This window comes from Erithacus rubecula (genome assembly GCF_903797595.1).
Source record: "Erithacus rubecula genome assembly, chromosome: 3".
NCBI lineage: Eukaryota > Metazoa > Chordata > Aves > Passeriformes > Muscicapidae > Erithacus > Erithacus rubecula.
In genome coordinates, this window is record NC_136689.1 from 127,292,991 (window position 1) to 127,315,288 (window position 22,298).

At 34.8% G+C, this 22,298-nt stretch overlaps 1 protein-coding gene across 13 annotated transcripts in view; it reads left to right on the forward strand.

Annotated features, from left to right (window-relative positions):
- Window positions 1-22,298, forward strand: part of VPS13B (vacuolar protein sorting 13 homolog B) — a 425,465-nt gene that overhangs the window by 178,059 nt on the left and 225,108 nt on the right. For all 13 annotated transcript variants that reach the window (XM_079302470.1, XM_079302474.1, XM_079302464.1 and 10 more), the window contains one exon: window positions 15,135-15,244. In XM_079302470.1, the coding sequence (XP_079158596.1) occupies window positions 15,135-15,244 (110 nt within the window). The remainder of the gene's footprint in view (window positions 1-15,134; window positions 15,245-22,298) is intronic.

Here is a 22,298-nt window from a genome sequence, read left to right on the forward strand (position 1 = left end):
CGTTTACTTTCTCCCAACTCAGTTTCATTCACATTTAAACACTGCTTTTATGTTTTCTTTCATTCTGTGTTTTTGTGATTGAATTACAACGATTGTAGCATTTATCTTTTGTAATTTTTAGAGTTATTTCAGATGTGGAACATCTTTTTCTTAGTGTCTGAGAGTTTTAATAAAATTCAGGTTTAGCCTATTTTAATCATAAGCATCCACTGGAATCTGTTACCTTGCTCTTCTGTCACTGAATATATTGATACATGAAAAGAACTAGACTGTTAAAAAACACAAATCCTTTAGACTGTTAAATAATCTTTCTTGTAAGTTTGTAAGCACACTACAAACTGTGAAAACAAAATAATAATAATTCAGCTTGTGGTAAAGATCTGGTGCTGTGCAGGAATCTGTTCTGTGCTGTGAGGTTGTGTGAAAAGGGTTAATGTAGAATTTGGCACAAAATCATCTGTTAGAATATGTGAAGGTGTTAGGAACAGGTACTTTTAGCAAAATAACCAAGGATGCAGTCAGGTCCTCTGAGGTTTGACAGATGCAAACACTAATGTAAACATGACCACCAAGCAGCATGAGGAGGTGCTTGTGTCCTCAGTGTACTTTGCTTATTTCATGGCAATCCAGACAGGAGCATTCCAGCCGACAGCACAAGAATTTAGAGCAAATTCTGTTAAATAATGTGCTTCCAATAGGTCTGTAACTATAACAGTTAGCTGTAGCAGACTGCTGTTGTGTCTCCCTAAAGGCATACTGCAAACACAACTGGACTGATATGAATAGAAAAGATTTGCCGTAAATTAAAGAGGTACTTAAATTAGTGTGTAAAACCGACTTGGATATTCTTAGCTATCAAGGACATGTAATTATTTTTTGACAAATTCTCTGAATCATAAGAAAATATGAAAATTCTTTTCTTTACATATATCTCTAAAACAAAAACATGAAATAAAAAAACTTCCAAGATTGTCATATTCACTCTTCATCTGCTTTTCTCTTGTGCTGGAAAGAGCTAAGTAAACAGAGTTATTCTGAGCTGTCTTGTTGTGTTCTTCAGTTGGATACTGTTTAGCATATAGCTTGTCATTCTGGAGATAGCTGAGCATGGACTAATATCCACTGAAAATTGGTGTGTTTTTAATAGCCTTTGGATTTGGTCTAGATTTACATAAATGGAGAAAGCAGCTATGCAGCAGCAGTATCAAAGCAGATAAAGTTTATTCTGCATTAAATTCATGATGTGGTAAAAGAGGGAGAAGCAACTAAAACTCGGCAGGTATGGTATTGCTGTTTTTGTTAGCTGTGTTTATCAACTGGTGTTCTCCTAAACCCATGACTTAATGTAGCTTTAAAATTACTTAGTGCATGAGCTAAGAGTTTTGTTTCAATGACAACTGCATGCTTGAAATGCGTATACTTCAGTCACTTTTTAAATGGTCCTTAAATGTCCTCACAATTCTGTCCCACTCAAAATCCAAATCCAAATGCCAAGTATCCACTTAGTATCACAAAATATAAAGCTGTAAACAGGCACAGGGCTTTATAAACATTTGTATTTTATTCCAGAATTCTGGTTTTTACATGCGGTGTTATAATCGTAATAAAGGACTATGAGGTTAATGAGCCGGGGAAGAAGCAGCTGGTCAGAATTATTTCCCTTAATAACTTAAATTGAAAAGATGAGGCAAAACCCTCTAGCTTTCTTTTCTCTTCCAGGTACAGAAACACCATAGTTTACTCTCTGTTATGTTCACCTCAGGTTTTAGGGCTGGCATCTCTCCAGCCCCAGCACAGAGATACAGCTCTGACATATCGGGATTAGCAAATGATTTGTTTAGATACTGCTATGGTTACATGGTAGGGACCCCATAGGGCCCCAACATGTGGCGTCAGGCAGAAAATTTAAAATTGCAGGGCGTATCTAAAGCATGGCTATAAGTGTTCCTTTTAATGTTTCATTACTTAAAACTCTCTTCACCTATTTTCTTACTGTTTTTACGTGAATGAATTTATTTTTAATAGTTTTAATAGTCTGACTCGTGCACTAAAAAATGCAGGAAGAACTTGATTTAAATAGTTTTTGCAGGTATGTTTTTTGCTGATCTGTAAAATATGACGCAAGATCACATACCACTCTTTTTGGAGCACATCCCCTAAAGATCTGCTTAGAAAATTAGTATTCTGAAGACAACATGATATATTGTCAGCCATCTGCAGTAATATTTGCTTTGTAAATAAACTCAGTGTTCTTATACTGCCTGTGCAGATGTTTTATACAGTTTACTTAACACTTCTTTTGCTAAAAATCTTAAGTGAGGTTTGCAAAATCATAAAGCTGCAGTGTTCAGCCTACTGCCAAAATTATCCAAAAGGTTACATGTTTCTGTTTATTTGTAACATCTTTTGCAGAAGACACTGGAAAAATGTGAAAGCTGGTTTCACTTAAAAATCAGTTTTTCAAGACAACATATTTAAAAACTCCTACTGTGACCTAAATGTATGACAGCAGCTTTCTACACTTCTAGTAGTTGAGATGCAGTTTTGTAATTTTCCTTTTACCTGTGAGTTACCAGTGCCTATATTGAGAAGTTTGTAATTTTAAAACACAGTAATAATTTTTTAAAAATAATAACCATCTACATAGTGTTGTTGATATTTCAAGAGAGTAGAATCATTCACACAAGCCCCAAAGTGAAAGTAAAATTCCTATTCTCCATGTAGTTAAGCATGGATTTAAAACACTGGCTTAATTAAACAGTACTTTGGATTTATTAATCAAAATGTATGTAATTGATTAAAAATTAACTTCAATTTTTTATAAAAGCTTAGCAGTGATGGAAGAGGTTAAAAATGGATTTGAAAATAGTTGTGTTTACATAATACAGTAGATGCTTTAATATATATTAAGCGTAGTTAAAAAAATGCAGATTTTCTATGATTCAGAACTATTTGTTAGCCTCTCGTAGATCCACAAGAGTGGGAAGATACCACTGATCATCTCAACACCACGTAAGAATGTGCATTTCAGCTTAAAGGAAAATGAGGTTATTATACTTTGTGTTTCAGCTTTTTGCATGCATCATGTTTAGCACTTCTAAATCTTTGTAAACACTTATCTTAACAGCTGACTTTAATTGTATGTTCCAAATTCACAGACATAATGGTATTGAAAATAATAGCTTTTATGTCATCTAAATGATGATTTTGTAAAAGTAGTAAATGTTAAATAACCGTCTCCATGTTCACTGCTGGTAGAAATAAACTGCACATACTCTGGCTTTGTTTGCAGTTTTGTGCATTAATTTCTGATGTGAAAAAACAAAGTTATTTTTCTGCTGGCTGTGTTGGAGGCTCATGGCATTGTTTGAAAAGAAATAAAGCAATTTTTATAATAAACTAGTTTGGCAATGTGGATATCTCTTAGGGTATTCTGAATGTTGTCTTTCATTGTTTTTTTTTAAATGATACTTCATGAAATTTATACTGTAGTGAGCTGTGAAGATTTAAAACATCACCTTTAAGTTAATTCCTCGATTTTTTTTGCCCTTTTTATGAACTGTAAAGACATGTTTATTATTTGTCTGTTGGTGATCATGGTGACGTTCATTTTATTATTGAGAAAATTACTTCAATAATTCTGAACTTTTATTACATTTGCCTGGAAACCTTAATGAATTGAAAGATTATTTCAATTTATAAAAATACTTTAAAATACTCCAGAAACCCCTCATTCATAAAGGCAGGATGATTAACAGCCTCCCCCAATATTACTTGTGTTGGTGCTTTGTGTTGTTTCCTTGCTTTTCTGACATCTTTAACTTTAATTGCTTAATCTCTATTAAAGAGCTGTTGTGAGCTTTCCTCTGCCCAACTAAGGTTCTTGTTTAATCTGTATCTGCAGCATTCATAGAGACCATCCCCATTGTATAAAGTCTAAATTACTCACATTTCTAATAAGATAAATACTAGTTTAAGAAGTTACCAAATAATTAGAGAGTATCCGATATAAATTCTTCATTGTAAATGAAGTAAATATGATGTTATTCTAGAAAGGCATAAAACTGATACCAGTAAAGGCATGATTTTGTAATTAATGTAGACATGTCTGAACCTGGGATTAATAAATAATTGTCTATTTTTAGATTTTATTTGCCAGAAGATTATACAAAGAAAAGCTATTTATTTGGATGGATTTATTAGCATCCCAGATGAACATTAGAGAATTTACAGAAAATCTGCAAATGAAGAATCCAGATTGTGTTCTGTGCATTGAATATGCTCATAGGCAAATTCAATCAGAATTTAGAGAATTTCACGATAGCAGTAACATTTTTTTCTTGATGTTAATGCTCTGTGGGCATTTTTCAGTTAGTAGTACACTGTATATCTTGAAAAGAACCTCCAATATGTCATGTAGTTACCTTGAAATCTTTCTGAAATCTCTTGAAACTGCAACACATTCCTAAGACTTTCTAAAGATGCCTTCCCTGTTGTAGGTGTAAATAGAATTATTTAAAGATCTGAGATGTTACTTCTTGCCTCTTTGTGTCTTGGTACAACCATTTCAGTATATGTGGGGATGCTCATCTGTCCTCTCTACTTTATTAGATGTAGGTTTCATAAGCTGATTGAGGCTTTTTGGTTTTACATGAGAGAAGTAAGTCTATCAAAGTGGCACTGTAAGTCTCAAATTATCTTTAATGGATTTGTGGAATTTTATTCAAATTTGGAATTAAGTTAATATGATATTAGCAAGTGTACCTCTAAAATTATTTATGTAAACTTATTTATGTAATCCTATATATGTAAATTGAGTACACATTTGATGAAATAGCTTTTTGATATGTGTCTACTGGAATTCACAAATACTTTTGAAAACATTGCCTAACGAGATAGCAACTGCAAAAAGGACCAAGAAAATTTGTCCATTTTATGTTCATAGTACCTTAGACTTGTATATCTTTCCCACCAAGTAACCAAGCACCACAAATTTCATATTTTTCAAAATTGTTAGTTTTACAGAAGACATTCAACTTGAGCCCGGTGTATCAAATTTCTGTTGAAGTACACATACTTAAAAAAGGAAAAAAAGAAGTTAATGGCTGAACTGCCTGTGTAACCTTACCTACCTTGCAGTGTCATGACTTCAGCAGTAGAACACACTGTGGCTATTTTTATTCAGGCTCATTGTTTGGCATTTATATGATATTTATTTCAGCCTTGAACCACTAGTATGGAGCATGAGGTCTTAAGCAATAGAAAGGAATACATGAATTAATTAGGACTTCCTATTTAGAAGATAAATATAGTTTTTTTCTTCCTTTACTTCCATTACTGCTGCAAAAAAGCATTACTTTATGTGGAATTTCTAGTGTAAATCTTGCATGCCTTTCTAAGTTACTTTCATTTTCCTCAGCCTCTCTGCCTGTGGGTTCATTGTTCTAATTAAGCACCTCAGAGAACCTGTAATGTTTAAGAAAAAAGAAAACAGAAACCACAGCTGTATATTAATAAAATTACTTTTTAAAGGAGCTGCATGAGGCATCTACTGCTGAAAATATTTCAGCTTTATAACTTAAAGTGCAAGACCAGTTGGTATCCATAGTCACAACACTACAAATGTTCAGCTGTTAAAGAAGGAATGAAAATAGCTCCCTTGGTGCCCTATTGCCATAGGGGAAGAATCCTGTTGCAATTCTCAAAAGCATAATGCAGTAGGAAATTGCAAAATACGGTTTTGGCAGATGATAGTGAGGTGTTTATAAATACAGAAGCTGAACTGTATTAAGAAACTTCTTGGCAGTTTTCAGAGAATTTGCTAGTATTAGTTTAAAATCCATATTTTAAAAACATGTAACTGAATGTTCTACTGAAAATCACTTAGAAGGAGATATATTGAGGCATTACTCATTTTAACTGATCATTAGCACCCAATCCTCTTGAAATGTTGTGTCACAGTTGAAGAAAAGGTATGGTAGCACTCTCCCAATCATAGAGAGAGGGAGGATGCAATTTTGTTACCAGTGAGGTAGCATATATTGTGTTGCACAGTTAACTGCCTAAAGGTCATAGAAATAATAATTCATTAATTTAGTAAGCTTTGCTCTGTTGTTTTTCATAGTAGAACTTGAGAGAGATTATTAGGCATTCTCACAGCTTAGTTAGGAGTAATGCATTTGGATCTTGACTGATATTATTCTCTGCATTAATAGAGGTGATGGTATGTGGTCCTCTCTTTCCTGCTGGCTCATAGGTGATATCAAGTATTTCAGCAAATATTTATTTCCCATTATTTCAGAGCCTTGGAGCTTACCTCATCTCTTTTCTTCCTATTATATCTTATACAGGTATATGATCTATGTTATAGAATAATCTTGCATGACTAATTCTTTCAAACCAGCCTATTTAAGATAGCATTGAGACTTGTGCTCTGTCAAAATATTATTCCCCTCACTGACTTGCAAAGGGTCTTTTTCTGTTGACACGTGTTTTCTCAGTGGCTTGCCTCTCCATGGCCTTTTGGCCTTCAGCTGAAGCTCTCTGTGCAGAATTTTGCGTGGACTTTGGAGGGTTTTATAATCACCTGTTCTGCAGAATTGTCTACAGTGATTACAACTTGTTTGTTGCATATGTGGAGACTGATATCTTCATCAGTAAAGTCCGTGTAAACAGCCTCTAAAGTGCAGCTTCTGGTGGTACTTACAGAATTACATTTGCACTTACCTAGAATAATGCAGTGATAACCTACAAAAACCATTGCCTTTAGCAGAGATTCTAACATTGCAGCTTAGCTCTGAGATCCACATCCAGGTGGTTTGGACCTGGAGATTTTCAAACCTGTTTGCTTTGGAGTTAACTTGAGTAAATAGGCAATAATTTAAAAATGATGAAAAGAAAATCATTTAACCAGTATATGTGCATACTTTTTTATTTCTGTACTTTCTGCTCTGGGATTTGGAGAATGTATAATGCATTTGGCATGGAGCATAGAGTGAATCAGGGAGGATAAATACTGAGTAAATGGTATTGTGGAACAGAAGTTTTCAGGTTTGAATGCTTAAAACAGACCCTTTTTGGCAGATAGGAGCTGGATGCATTGTTCTGAGTGTCTGTGTACACAATGCATTTATACAGTGGCATAGTTGATATCTTCTGTTTTATTGCTTGGTCCTTCCTTCCTACTGAACGTTGATCTAACGCTTTTCTAGAATAAAAAGAAATGTTGTTTTCTTAGGCAAAGTAGTCAGCTCAGTTATCATTTACATGTGACGTTAAAATATGAGGCAACAATACCAGTAGGAGAAGTGTATTTATCTGTACTGAATCAGGTGGGATATTTGGGAGTTCCTGGGTCATTACTGTTTGTGGTTACTCTGGATAACTCAGCAGAACTGGTCACCACATTGAAGTCCTGTAGTGGCTTGGGCAGCTCAGGTCCCTGCAGGGCTCTGTCTACTTGCATAGTGAAAATCACCATGTTTGCCTATGACTCTTTCTTTTCTCCTAAATAATTTACTCTGTCTCAGACTAGTGCAAGAACTTGAGGAAACAGTGTGAAGCTGAGGCAGGAAAGGTTTAGGTTGGGTGTCAGGAAAATATGGGAATGGAACAGGCTTCCCAGAGAAATGGTCACAATACCAAGTCTGACAGAGTTCAAGAAGTGTCTGGACAACATTCTCACGCACATGTTGTGGTTCTTAGGGTGTCCTGTACCAAGTCAGGAGTTGGATTTGAGGCTCGTTGTGGGTCCCTTCCAGCTCAGCATATTCTGTGATCTCTTATCCCTTCTAGGTAGCCTAGTTTCTTTAAAAATGTGTGATTAAATAACTTGTGGAATTTGTTCTGGGAATTCCTGTAGACTACATAACTGCTTTGCACTTGTTGATTCTCTAGAAGAACATCATGGTATTGAGCCATAGTATTTCTTACTTTATCACTAAATTTTCCACTATTATGTTACAGAATAGAATATGATGCAAAAGACTAGAGAGTAAATGGAAGTAAAGATTTGTTGCCTGACTCCTCTGCTTTATAATTTCAAACCCTTAAAGGAATTATCAAAATTCTTGATAAATAAAAACTATTCATATGAAGATTTTGTTTCTAATATGCTTGAGAGTGTATATTTCCAGAAGTTCCTCCATTCCTTGGAATTACTGTGTTTTACAAGTGACACTAAAAATCTTTGTAACGTGAAAAAATAGCCACAACAACCTTTCAATTGGTACTGAGGATGTCTTGGATAGGGCAAACAAAAAATTAGGAAATTGATTCATAATTTCTTCTTCAGAGCTCCAAACACTTCTTACTTCAAAAGAATCTCTTGATCCATAGGAGTAATTGTAAGTGGTGTTAGTTCCATATGGAAAATGGAAAGAAATAGCCTTGAGATTGCAACATGTGTCTGAATTCATTTCTTAGAGAGCTAAACAAGCTAAAATTCTCAAGCCTTTGTTAGCATTTTGAAAACCTGGGCAGGAATGATCAAGTCTAAGGACTGAGAGTCAGCTTGATGATTAGATTTATAATACTGACTATTAGAGAGTTTTCTAGTTTCCTTCAGGAGGAAAAGAAAACCAGATTTTGATAGAAACCTTTGAAAACTGCTAGTTTGTGTTTCTGAGTTTCTGAGTACCTGCTTTCCTAGTGATGTGTCCATTAACAGCCTCTGTTTTGAGACCCTGCAGTGACTGACTGAAAACAGCTCTCTGGGTGTCTCAAATGTTGGATTCCCCCCATATTCTTTTATGAATAAAACAAATTGTTCTAAACATTTCGTGTTTTGAAAGCATTAAAATTTTCTTTACTTGCTGACAATATGGATTTGAAGTCCTTATAGTATATCCTTCCTTTCTGTCTGTTTAGTTCTGTCAGCTGAATTTAGAGTTCCTCATTTTCCTTTTATTTGCAGAATAGTAAGTATGATAGTTAAATATATAAACAACCTAAAAGCAAACAGGAAATGATACTTTAGTAAGATGTTCTTGCAGTAAAAACATAGAATTGAGGAAGAGGTGCTATGTAGCTCAACATAGGAATATTGCCATTACCTTTTCACAGAGATCATTCAGTAATAATTTAAGTAAAGCTGGCATTTTTGTCTACTACCACTGCCAACACATTTTCTTTTTTTCTTGGTCTTTACTGCCTATTAAACTGTTTCCCTGAACCGCCATCACCATATTCTCTAAAGGAAATTCAAGTCTTGATCAAATAATTTAGGGAAAAAAGTAGCTTTTCATGGTAATTTCTTTTTTGGTTTCAAAAACTTGCAGTGCACAAGCTAAATATGAATATTCTAGCATTTTTGTGAAAACTTCCAACTCAGCATATCACAAAGTTTTTCCTCAGTAAGAAAGACAAAATGCTAAATGGACTAAGTTCCATTTTTAACATCAGAGATGATGTGAAATAACTGAAGTTTATTGTCCATACCTTGATTTGATATGGCTTGCTGCAGATTGATTTGCAGAAATGTGCCATCTTGTACATTGAAAAACGTTGCCATACAGCACTTTGTGTTAAACAGTGTATCCAGCAGTTTTGTTTTGCCTCATTGTGTTGCATCTTTGAGAATACTTCTATGTCATAATTCTGTAATTCAGCATTTGTAAGCACATGGGTATGTATATTGATAAAGACAGGATATTTTTTTCCTTTAAAAAGATGATGATGGCTTATAGAACATTCAGTAGAAATTAGGCCTGTCTGATTTAGTTAGGATTAACACAGGATGGACTCGTACATTAAATTTTTTCTATTACTACAGTAGGCTAATATATATGCCACTTAGCTGTGGAATATAACTTTAACATCTGAATTCTATCTGTGGGTCCTGCTGTGTGATTTAATAACTGCAGTTCTCTGCCTCACTTTCTCAATTTTTAAAATAAAAATAATGATGTTGACCCCCACACCCCTTATTTTTTTAAATGGTTTTCTGCTATAAACCTCAGTAGGAATTAGGTCATGAGAGCAGTATAAGTATGTTCTTTGTAAATGTTTCTGAATATCAAAAGCTTTTTTAATAAAAAAAAAATGGTGTTAAAATCTTGTAGAGTATGTATTATTGGGCAAAGAATAACTTGTATGTGGGAACTATGTTTAATATTACAGACTGAAGTGCCTTAGTTCATGGGAAAGTGTTTCCCCACTACTTCTGCTTTAGTGAAATATTTTAATATTGGTCAAAGCAACTAAACTAATTGATCTCAGAATTATTTTAAGCACTTGGATTTGAAACTCTTTGCAAGTACTTGGAGTTTTTTTCTGAGATAAAATGGGGATGTAATGTTTGCATCTGTAGGCATTCAAGACAACATTGAATAGAGAGACATGCAGACATATACTTCAGTAGTTAGACAGAATTTATTAACTTACTGTAGCAGCTGTAATGTAAAAATAATTTTTCACAATCATGTGAACTTTGATGTGGTTTGAAGTATCTGTTTCCCTTCTCTGACTTAGCAGTTCAGGATGAAATGCAGGACTGTGTCTCTTAGATAAGCTGATTATTTTGCATGACAGTCATATTGGCTTTGTCCTTGATATTCCAAAGTAGACCAAAGCTGTATGATTAATTTTTATGTGGTGTAACTGCAATTTCTAACTCTTCAGCTCTCATTCTTCGTTTTGGGATGTTACTGGAAATGGCTGTGGTGCCACAGGATAACTAATTGGTAAAGCCTGTTTGAATGTGGGTAAGCAAACCATACTGGCAGTAAGCAGAGTAGTAAAGAGGAGTCTTTTTCCCTTAGTTGACTCCCAGGCTAAAATTAAACAGACTTAGATATTTCCACACTTAGGGATTTACAATGCATCTGCTTTTAGTCAGCCAGCAGAAATATGCTTTTATATACTTTTATTATATAAAACTCTTTCCTTGGGTGTTATAGGCAGATCAGTAATAGGCATTTTTATAGTGTGCCTTAGTGAAAATGCCCTTCAAAACATTAGGAAAAAAAGGTAAAAAAATAAATTCTTCTCCCAGGTATCATTTAAAATAATCAGATACTAAATTAATGATGCTAACTCAACCTGTAAGCATCTATGTATTCATGTGTCCTGAGACATCTAGTAGTCAGGGGTGCTGAATGTTAAAATAATTCATAAAGCAGTTTATATAGCAAGACGATGTAATATTTTTGAAGTTACTTATTGAAAATATATAAAACTTGTCAGAATTAGGTTTTATTGTAAGTCATTCCATTTGTTCATATTTCTGATCCCTCCCTTAATAGAAAATGTACATCAACTTAAACTTCAGTTTACTGTAGAGGTTTTTGAGTTAATTTTTCCAGAAATAATATTAAGTTCTGTTTGGATACTGCATACACAGAGCAGAATTTTGAAAAAAAATTGCTAGGTTGGTCCTTTACTGCTGCAAAAGTTCATTTTCAGGTGCATAAGTCACAAGATTATTTATTGTCTTATTATTTATTGTTCTTATTATTGTCTTATTATTTATTGTTCTTCCTAATAAGTTTTTTTTCTCTAGATAGTTGGGAGAAATAGTAATGCAGTTTACTAAATCACAAAATTTCAGCATCTCCAAAAAGTGTTTTTTCCAAGGGTTCTCATTTCCCTTCTCCTTCCCAAAGTGCTCATTCACTTCCACATTCCTCTTTTGCTGTCCTGCTTCCTTCATTCTTTTCTTGTGTCTTTTTGATACTTGAAGCCCTTTCCTGTTCTTTTGTGATGACTGAACATTTCTCAGCTCCACAGCTCTACTGCTGGACTCTGCCATTCTACCCATCCTGCCTTTCCCTCTGGCCTCTGTTCTTTCCATCTGTGTCCCCAGGGTGGGTGTCCTCTTCCACCTCACCAGAAGTGTACCACATTCCCTTTTCCCCCCACTTTTTTCCCACAAGTCTCTATGGAGGGACCCCCAGGCTCGTGACCCCTCTCCTCCCTGCTTCTCCAGCAGCCTCTGCTCAGCACTCCAAGTGGGAGGAGGTGTCAGCAGGTCCAACCCTTGCAGGAGGCCCCAGTTATCTTCTGCAGACCCCTGTCCCTTGGGAAGAAAAGTGCTGTTCTTGCAGCTGCCATCATCCAAGGAGACTTGTCAGGAAGCTCATCCACAGGATGAGAGTGCCAAGCATTGCTGTGCTCTGCTGCCTCCTGTTCATCATCCTGACTGCAGCCTCCCTGTCTTTTATTCCTTCAGGGGAGAGTGGGAATTTGTGAAGGAAGGAAATTATTTGCCCAAGCTGAGCCTGGCAAATGACACCATGACTCAGGAAATTCTCAAACATTAAAGATTACACGGTGTTGGGTCCAATACTTATTTTTCAAATCTGTTACTAGATAGATTTAATAGATAACTCTGGCCAGAATTGAGATCTGGAAAGGAAACCCTATCATGCTATGGGACTGAGGTCTGGTTTTTTTCTGAAATGTAAATTTAATTAAAAGGAGAAAAGGGGAGGGGAAGAAAAGAAAGTTTTCCATAATCTTAATAAAATCCAGGGAACTTGAGCATTGCATTTTGATGGAGACAGAATAGCAATTAATTTTTTTTTTTTTAAGCATGTGAGCAGTCTGCTGCCAGCTTCAAGCTTGATCCTCAGATCAGTGAGAATTTCCTTAAAAACTGGGGAGGATTCTTATTTTTTGACATGAAAACAGGAAGCAAATCTGAGAAACTTTTTTTACTAGATATTGATTTTAAAGAAAGCTGTTACACAGAAAACAACTTCACATAGGTGATTATACTGCCCTTAAGTATAGTGGCTGAGTAGCAAACACAGCAGCAAATTTCAGTAATTTAGTGTGGCAGAAGTGGCTTAGTAGGAAGCCAAAGTTACCTGCCAGTCAAATTGAAAGGCAAATAATGTAACTGCTTATCTGAGTACTTCTGCCAGGGTTTTTTTGTTTGCTTATTTAATTTTATTTTTTGAATATCCCAGGAACAAGCTATCAAAAGACAACTGGAAAAATGTTTGCTATTTGTGCTATCTTACTGTAGAATTTTATCAAATTGTGCTAGTGTTGACTTCATTGAAGGGAAACGAGAGCTTCAGTTCAAAGCTTGACATAATGGTATTGAACTTTTTAGTTGTATCTCACTTTTTTTCAGTAATCAAGAAACTCTGCTAAGTTACTAGAATGATGTGCTACAGAAACACTATATTTTCTTTCCATGAGTCTGCTAGAAATGTGGGATTTTCTGTTGACTTTGCCTGTAGGCTGCCTTTATGCTGCACTCATTGGGAGGTCTGTCTCCCACTTTTCATATCACATGTATATTGAACCTTTCATTAAGTATTGCTGACAACAGGCAGTGTCTCTTAAAGATGCAGGATTCTTTTATGTTGGCTTATAAGTATCTTATAAAAGGTAATGATTGTAGCATATATTTTATCAATCCTGTGTTACCTTTTGCTTCCTTTTTCTCATTTCCTGCACATCCTACCACAAGGCACATTCACTGCTCTTGCATGTTACCCTTTAGTGCTTGACATTGGCTTTTTCTTTAACTGCAGATTTATATCTTAGGTTTATTACTGACATTTAAAGCCTTCAGCTCACATGGACTAGTCTGTGTATAGGAGTTCCTCACAGTGTGTGTTCCAGCTCCAAGCCTGGGCTAGGCAGATGATTTATCTTCATGTATTTCTTGATGCCATTTTCCCATTGTGCTCATCAGGCTTTGCTTTTGTCACCCCAGGTTGGTGGGTCTTCTGCCATTTGGAATTCAGCTGGTTTTAAAAATTTGTTATATACAATAATCTCATAACTTGTATTTTTTAAATTAATTTCCCATTTACAGTTTTGCTGATGTGTCTTTTGAGGCAGATGTTTTTACTGTTTTTTGGAAAGTACATTGAATTGTGTGTCAAGCTTTCTGAATGTATTTGAATTTATTATTAAGTTCAGATTGCTGCATAATTACATTGTATACCACAGAGTAAATGTAGTATATATTGCTTTAGGAACTGTGATTCTTGGTATTATAGAACTACTGTAATTCTGTGGAATTTGGTGCTGGGATCTTCCAGTAACCAGTTTTTCTGTTTTAAATTTATTTTGTTATTGATTTAATTATTTCATATATTAATTTGTGGTAAAATTGCAATGCTTATATGAAAAGAAAAATGCCTACTACCACTTGCCACACTTTTTTGGTATAGTTGATACCTTTGTATTCCATTAAACCAGTTGCTCTTGAATTGTACAGCTCTGTAATTATGTTCTGCTACAATACATACATTATATGTTGTATTAGAAAAAAAACCTCACCAATGCATAATATAAGATTTTAAAGGCAGGTTTAATGGAAATAATGCTTCATAAATGGGGTTTTAGTGTGTATGGTTTGATGTATATGCTAACATTTCTGGGCACTGACATAGTTTTTCTCCTATTTTGAGCCTTAACATTTTCCATATAAGGTTTTCTTCACAAACATAAGTAAACTAGAAGTTTACTTTTAAGAAATTGAGTAGCCCTGTCTTGTAATCCTAGGTCTTAGAAAGTGAGATTTAAAGACAATGAAATATATTGTAAAGCTTAGGAAAATCCTAAGAGCTCACAGTGTTGAGTCTGCCAGTGTTGTCTGTTAAAAAATTTGCCTTATTTTGCCTAACTCATCCTCTAAAGAATATTCATGGCCATGTTTACATGAAAAATGTTTGTCCTGAGTTTTGGGCAGAGCTAGTGTAAAGTAGGCCTGTCTTTATTGAAAGAACTCACTGTCCTAGACCATGGGGGTTTTTTAACTGAGGTTGTGGGGAGTCATGCATTATATTCTTCCCTTTCTGTCAAGGGTCCTATTGACTCGTTTTTTGCAGAATGTTAATGTTGGCTTTGAATTTGAGGGAACGTATTGTGTGTATTCACACAAGTAATTTTGTGAAAACAAGCATTTTTCTTGGCAGAAAGTTGTAATAAGCAAAATCAAAATGCAGGTTGTTGCATTTTTAATTGTGTGCATATCCCTAACACTGGTAGTGCTGGTAAGTTTCTCACTTTGAATATGGTATTAAAGTTTATGCTTTCAGTATTGTTATTTATTTTGCATATATTCCAAGCCAAACAAAAGTTTGCATTATGTGCAAGAAAACAGAATGCATGTAAAGAGATTCTTGAGCAGGTAGTTTACATTTTTTTCTCTTTTTCATGGTTTGCAGGTGCTGTTCTCTTGTCCAGTGTACAAGGATTAGCAATTAATGTTGATCCAGTCCTGTATACATGGCTTATCTACCAGCCTCAGAAACGAGTTAGTAGACACATTCAGCAGGTATGTATTTTTGGAGGAAAAGGGATGGGGAGAGGGGAGGCTTTCACTTCTATGTATGCCAGTACTGCATTTTTCCAAGTATTTGTAGTTTGTTACCACTTCCTTGAAGTCTGTTGTGTGTACTGTTGATCTTATTTAGAATTATTTAAAATCTTAAATTGGCACATTAAAATCTTATTTTCACAACTTTTTCATTTTTAATTAAAAGAACAAAGAAGGTGATCACCTTCTAGGATTATTATTTTGCAACTGATTTTAACTACTGTGACCTCATAAGCCTTTAGTCTGAATAAAATTTGAGGTGGTCTATCACATAATTGCATAGCTGGTAGTAAAGTCATCACTCTTCCTAACCTCCATTTTAATAGGAGATGAGCCATAACTTGACAGAAGTGAGTGCTGTAGCAGATTCTGTATATTATGTCAAAATACACATTTGCATACGATGTGCTTGAAAGAGAAGCAGCTAAGGCTGTGGGTCTGTGTGGTGCAATGGTTTCCTTGACATATTCCTAACCCTAGTTTTCATGCCACATATTCCATGCCACACCTGAAAAGAACACTGGTTTTGTCTTATACTAAACTTACTTATAGCTCTTGTTTGGCAGAATTTCCTAGAACTTAAATTTGCTATAAGTGATGAAACTGGTGGTTTATGTCACCAGTGATGTTCTGTTTTACTTGTAAGTGGTCAGTCATTAAGTGACAAATGTGAAAATCATCCAATATTTGTGTCATAACTATAGAACACTTTGCACATCAGAGAAGTTTCATTCTGGGCCCCTGAAGTGGTAGGATAAACATGACTTGTAAACATTTGTTTCTTGTGTCCAAACTACTTTGTTAGGTAGTAATTGTCAAATATTAATTTGAGTCCCATTAAGCTCGTTCTGCTCCAGCAGAATGAAAAACTGAAAAACCTCTCTGTGATAGTGAACTTTATTATTGTTTTAATGAATTTGCTCTGTTTTTAAATGTACTGAGTTATTCTTTCCTGCATCATAACTGGAGCAGTACAACATTTCCTGGTATATGTCTTTTGCAAAACAAACCATTTATCTACTTTTAACTGTTATGTAGCCTTCCAAAATGTAATCAATCCTGCTTATTTCAGATGTTTTATGATCAATCCTGCTTATTTCAGATGTTTTATGAAACTCTGTATTTAACATCAGTGTATTTAATCAGCTGTTAGTGTTTTTTCTTTTGACACTGGGTGACTAGAAGGATTAAGTGACTACATCAGGAAACTTGTTTGTCCCTTGTTTTGATCATCAGTGGCAAAATTTTTTGCCAGATTCTGTTTAAGTATTTATTTTCTAACTTGTGTCATTACCTCATACAGCCTTCTAAATTGTTTTCGTAATCTATTTCAGATTAAAATTACTGTATCACAACTCTAATGTTATTAGCAATTTGAGATTATTTTAAATATGAGTTTATAAACTCAACTGTCAGTGTCATACTATTTTCACTGTTAACATGACTGTGGTAATGGACTGCATGTAATAATACAAATTAAAGTGTCTATATCAGTCATGAAGAAACTTTATTTAAAAAGAAAACTATACATACCTATAATAAATTATACTTGACTACAGACTTTTTTCTTTATGTAATGCTGTAATTATCCTAGAATAAGGATTCCAGTACAAGTTAGGGCTTTTGCCTTATTTTTTGGAAAAATTCAGCTTGTTACCATTGGTCTAACTAGTATAGCCAAACAAAATGCTCTATAAAATGTTCCTAATTTTTGAACATTTAACAGCCATAAGATACAGTGCTTTCAAGCAAGAGTAATGGTAAAAATGTTACTGATTGGTAAAGCTCTTATCTTCCTCTATTCTGTCAGTCTTATACAATTGCAACAGAAAAAAAATACTTTCTTCACAAGTTCTTTGTATGGTTCAGAGATCTTAAATATTAAGATATTTTAAGTTTTAATGCCTACTTCATACAAAGCTTTTGCTCTGTCATTTTGAGTAAGTCAAAGTTGTGACTTCTATCTGAAAAGACAGTTAGAAAAACTTCCAGTGCATTTTGCCCTGTGTACATATTAAACTCAAAATGTTATAAATTGATAAAATAAGCTATTAATTTATTTCAGTACAACTGTACTGTACATGCATATGTCTTACTTGTATGTAAGTCATGTAAACTTCTGCATGCATACAAGATGGGACTGGGATTATCTGGCTCCCCAGAGGGATGGGATACCTTTACATAAGGACTTCTTCATTTTTGTTTGCCTTTTAACTATTTCTCTGGGACTTTAGGTTTAGGTTTATAATGCCAATTTGATAGTACATGTATTTTATATCTGCTGAAATATTCACCATGTCTGTTGTAACTGGTTTTAACTGAACATGTAAGTTAGAAATACAGAACATAATAGGATGCATTTTTACAAAACTCATACCATTTCAGGCACTGACATTTTATTGAGCTGGAACAGAACAATGACTGAGTGCCATGCTGGGGTTTGGGGGTACGTGCAGCCCAATGAGGATCTCCCCTCTTCATTTATAACTGTTGGACTATTGCTAGATAAAGCTCTCTTTGCATCTTGCTGCCCAGCAGCTAATAATTGTAGAACTGGTGTGATAACCAACTGTTATGTTTGTGTTCATTTTTAAGGAAACTTTAGTCTGTATGGATTGTTTCTGTAAAATGAGCTGTAAGTGTAGTGACACAAAATGTGGGAGTAGTTTGTGCATCAGTTGTTTATCTGCCTAAACTTCTTGTGTTTCTTTAGTCTGAATGCCCTGTTGAGAAGGCAAATTCTTTATAAATGCCTTATGAAAGGTTAATTTGACCAGAGTTTGGCAAAGATACTTCTGTGGAGTACTTCTTGTACTCATGCTGTTTATAGATTGTTAACAATGACTCCCAAATAAAAAGCAAAACAAAACTAAGTTTAGAGGCCTGGTTTCCAGCAATTTAATATTTTATTTTGACTTTTTTTGGGAAGATTTTTTCAGATGAGTCTTGTGGCAGCAAGGTCTTGTTTCTAGTAATTTTTAGGTATTCTTTAGTGTTCTATTATGACTGTTTTTAAAGACTTTTTCAGCTGTGGCTTGTTTAATTTTTGTAAGCCAATACTACTTTTTTGTATATTTGCTCTCTTTTAAAAGAGAGCTTTGCAAGATGAAAACTTGAAGAGTTTATTTACCTTGATAAGAAGGAAATAGCTATACTTTGATATGTGACAGTATGTGTGATACTTTTTGAAATAAATTTATAAATGACTGTGTGTCGTCTTTCTCAAATGCACATTAATGTATAGCCTTTGTAACTTTCACTGCTTTATGGAAAGTTCCTAATGAACTGAGGGTAACATCAATCTTGATGGTGTATGTCAGGTGGTACTTCCTTCAGAAGTCTGCATCAGAGATCACCTTGGAAATTTTGACTAAGATGAAATAATTTTGTCACTATGACTTGATCAGTAGAACAAATAGATCCTTTAAATTGTTCTGTTTTAGAATGACTTTTGGACTATTGCACATCCTTAATGCTTTAAGAGCCAAATGCTGAGTGGTAATGAGTGAATGACAGAATGTAAGAGGAAGTTTAAGTATCCAAATTTAGGATTATTCAATGTTGCAGCAAAGTTGGCTGTTTAGGGCAGGGCTGTATTGCCTTGTTTTTCTCTTACCTTGAAAAAATAGCCAGAAATGCTTTGATAAAACAAGCATGTTTCTATAGAAAACATAATTATCTTCCTGGTGTGCAGATACTTCTCAAATCACAGTAGATTTTGATTTCTGATACTGCTTGCAGGTCTGTCAGGATCTGTCACCTCTTACCCCATGGAACGTATATAAGTTTCTGAAGGATATAGAATTGAACTTTCTTCTTGCTTAAGGAACTAAAGCCACATGGAACTCAATCCCTGTATCTTCTGCTTTCAGAGGCCCTTTGAAACTGCTGATAGAATGCTTTCCTCAGTTGGTGAAAATGAGGGGTTCCTTAGCTGACATTCATCCATCACATAAATTTGGAAACATTACAGTTAATCAGTTATCAGTCTTCTATTTCAACAGAACACTTTTCTAATACCTGAAGTGCCTACCTGAAGCAGTCACAGAATTTCACCTGAATTAACAAGTTGACATGCCAGGAAAGAAGGTGGTTTTGTGCATCCCTGGGATTAAGCAAGTCTTTTTATTTAGCAATTAATTTTAATTAATGCTATTTTATTCATTCATTTAATTTTAATTGGAAACTAGGCCTAATGCCTTACTTTGTTTGAACTCTCTGAAACAATTTAAGTGTACTTGTAATCTTAGAAATCAAAACAATTAAATGTAACTTGGTAGTCAAGCAGAGATTGCATTTTCATATCATCAGAACTTGTTGCAAGACAGACAGGGTGTATCGTCCTTGCTGTCACAGCTCATCCTAGTACAGTTGGGACAGTCTTGTAAGCAAATTTTCTTCTCTGAGCTAGATAGTGATTGCATGACAGTGATCTTAGGTGTTCAGTAAACACCATGTCTGGAGCAGAACTGCTATCTTTCCCTACTCCAAAGATTTCGTTGATTTTTCTTCCTGCTTGCTGCTTGCAAGCTACTGCACATGTAAACATTGCTCTGTGCATGCAGCATCCACCATGTGGGATAACTGGCTTTAGTATTATCTCAAGGACAGCAATTCACATCTGGGCTTATCCTTTTGAATTTGACATTTCACAAGTCAGTGATAATACTGAGGTTCCTATCTCAGAATAGTCTTTAGCCTTTGGTTTCTTATCAGGGAGGTGACTGTATTGGCATCTCTTGAATAGAAGTTATTTGTCTGCTCAGTTGTTCAAGTTTTCTGTAAAACTCATTTCTCATGCTCTCAGATCTGCCTACAATCTCTTCAGCCTCACCTTTGTGGGAAATTATAACTTAGAAATAAAATGTTTCTTTGCAAAAAATCCCAAAGAAAATACAATATTAATTCACCTAAGGCAAATTAGTCGTCTTTATAGGTATTTTAGCTTCAGTTAGTTGGCATGTCTCCACATGAAAAAGGAAATACTTGGCCTGTTGTATTTTTGGCAAGCTGTTTTTTAGCTATGATTTTTCTGAGCCTTTCTCTGATTTTAGATCTTTATCATTTCCAAAGTCATGTTGACCATGTAGTATGAAGTAAAAAAAAATTTAAAAAATGGTATCTCTTGATCTATTTGCATGCTTAAGAGGCATATATGTATGTGTTTTGTGTACACATATTTAACATGATATGTAAAGTGTCAGATGATTCTAAATTAAATTTAGAAAAGGATTGCTTTTCTGTAGTTTTTCAGCCACCGCTTAAAAAAACCCTAACTGTAATAATTACATTTGAAATGTAGTAACTTCTTTATTTTGAATTCTGTGAAATATTATTCTTTTAGTATTCTGTATATGATTGCCACAAAACATTATTACATTGACAAAACTGTCAGTGTTGTAGAATAGAATCTGAGTCTGACTTTGTGTCAACAAAACATTCTCATATAAATGCTGGTGTAGTTCCAGAACATGTAACAATGTTCTTCATCTTCTATAACACTACCAATTAGTGAGCATAAAGCTTAATCCCAAGTAGGTGTATTTAAGCTTTACTACATCCTACTTCATAGCTGGCTTTTTGGATTCTGGTGGTGAAATGCTTGAGATAATGCTAGCCCGCAATGTCTCCTTTCCCATCAGATTCATCTTCTCCTACAGCTGTGGGGCTCTTGTCATCTGCTATTTCCCAAGCCACAATTTCCTCATCAGTTTGTGGCTAAACCCCAAATCTTGATGATCCTTTTCCATCTCGTTCAACACTGATCTTTCATCTTCTGGATTCTTTTAACCAGAAATCTTTTGCCAAAAACCTGACAAGATTGTACTGGGTGTCATCAGCAGCAACATCAGGCTTGATTTCAGTGAGCAAAGATAAAACAGCTGTTTCATTGTCCAGATCAGCACTCAATATTTGCTCATAATTTTTTCCAGCTTTATCTGGCTGTGATAGCCCTGATGTTTTTCACTCTTTGACTAGTAGTGTAACTTATTATATTTTGTTGATCCATTTCTTCAGTGGTTCAGAAATAGATTCAGCTTCTTCAGGCAGTATTTCCATCCTGTTGTCTTTTACACTGTCCTGTATTGTCTGTGTTCATTTGTCAGAAATTCTTGCTTCACTTTGGCAAGTCAATGTTCTTGCAATGTTGCATCCAGAATTGCCAAATCATGGCAATCAACAATTGCTGTCATGAGAAAGCTGCAGATGGCTGTGCCTTATGAGAGTTGTATCTGAGAAGTTGCAAGATTTTGAAAATAAGTGATATAAAATGTCCGATTAAAGTTTACAAAACTTCAGATCCTCTCCCTGTATACAAGTGGGAAGTATTTCTGTGGTGTAAAGGTTGTTTTTATCAAAGATGATGGAGATTTTGATTGTTGTTATAACTAGAGGGTATGCCAAGGTGGCATGTTACTGTATTCCAGAAAAACTTTCTAGTGCTTTTGGAGACAAAGCTAATGGCTGTACATTCAGAGGGAGGAGGAGAGATGAGAGTTCTGTTGGTCATTGAAATTAGTGGTTTTTTTATTAACTTTGCATACCACTGTATATATAAATTGATTGTTTTCACTGGAGTAGGATTAAATAGTTGATTGTCTTATTTTAATTTACTTTTATAGTGGAAAATGGTGAAGGCGTTTGGAAGCCATTCTCCTTCAATTAAATGATTTTTCTGTTTGTTTTGGGGTTTTGTATGTGTGCACATATTGCACACTGCTTGATTCAGTGATGTGTTTTCTATTGGAGAAAATTTACAAGCGCATTGCCCGCCTCACACGAATTTGTTTCCCACAGAGATTCCTAATGCAATGTGTGAGGTTTCTCATTACACAGTTGTATGGATTACATTTTCACTCCAATACGAACAAAATTAAATTACACAAAAATTAAGATGCGTGTAATCCTAATGTCTGATCTTTAGAAAAAAACTTTGTCATCTTTAAATGATAACCGTCTGCAAAACCAGTGGTAGGAATACTCTGCTTTTGTCAACTGGCATGCATCTGCA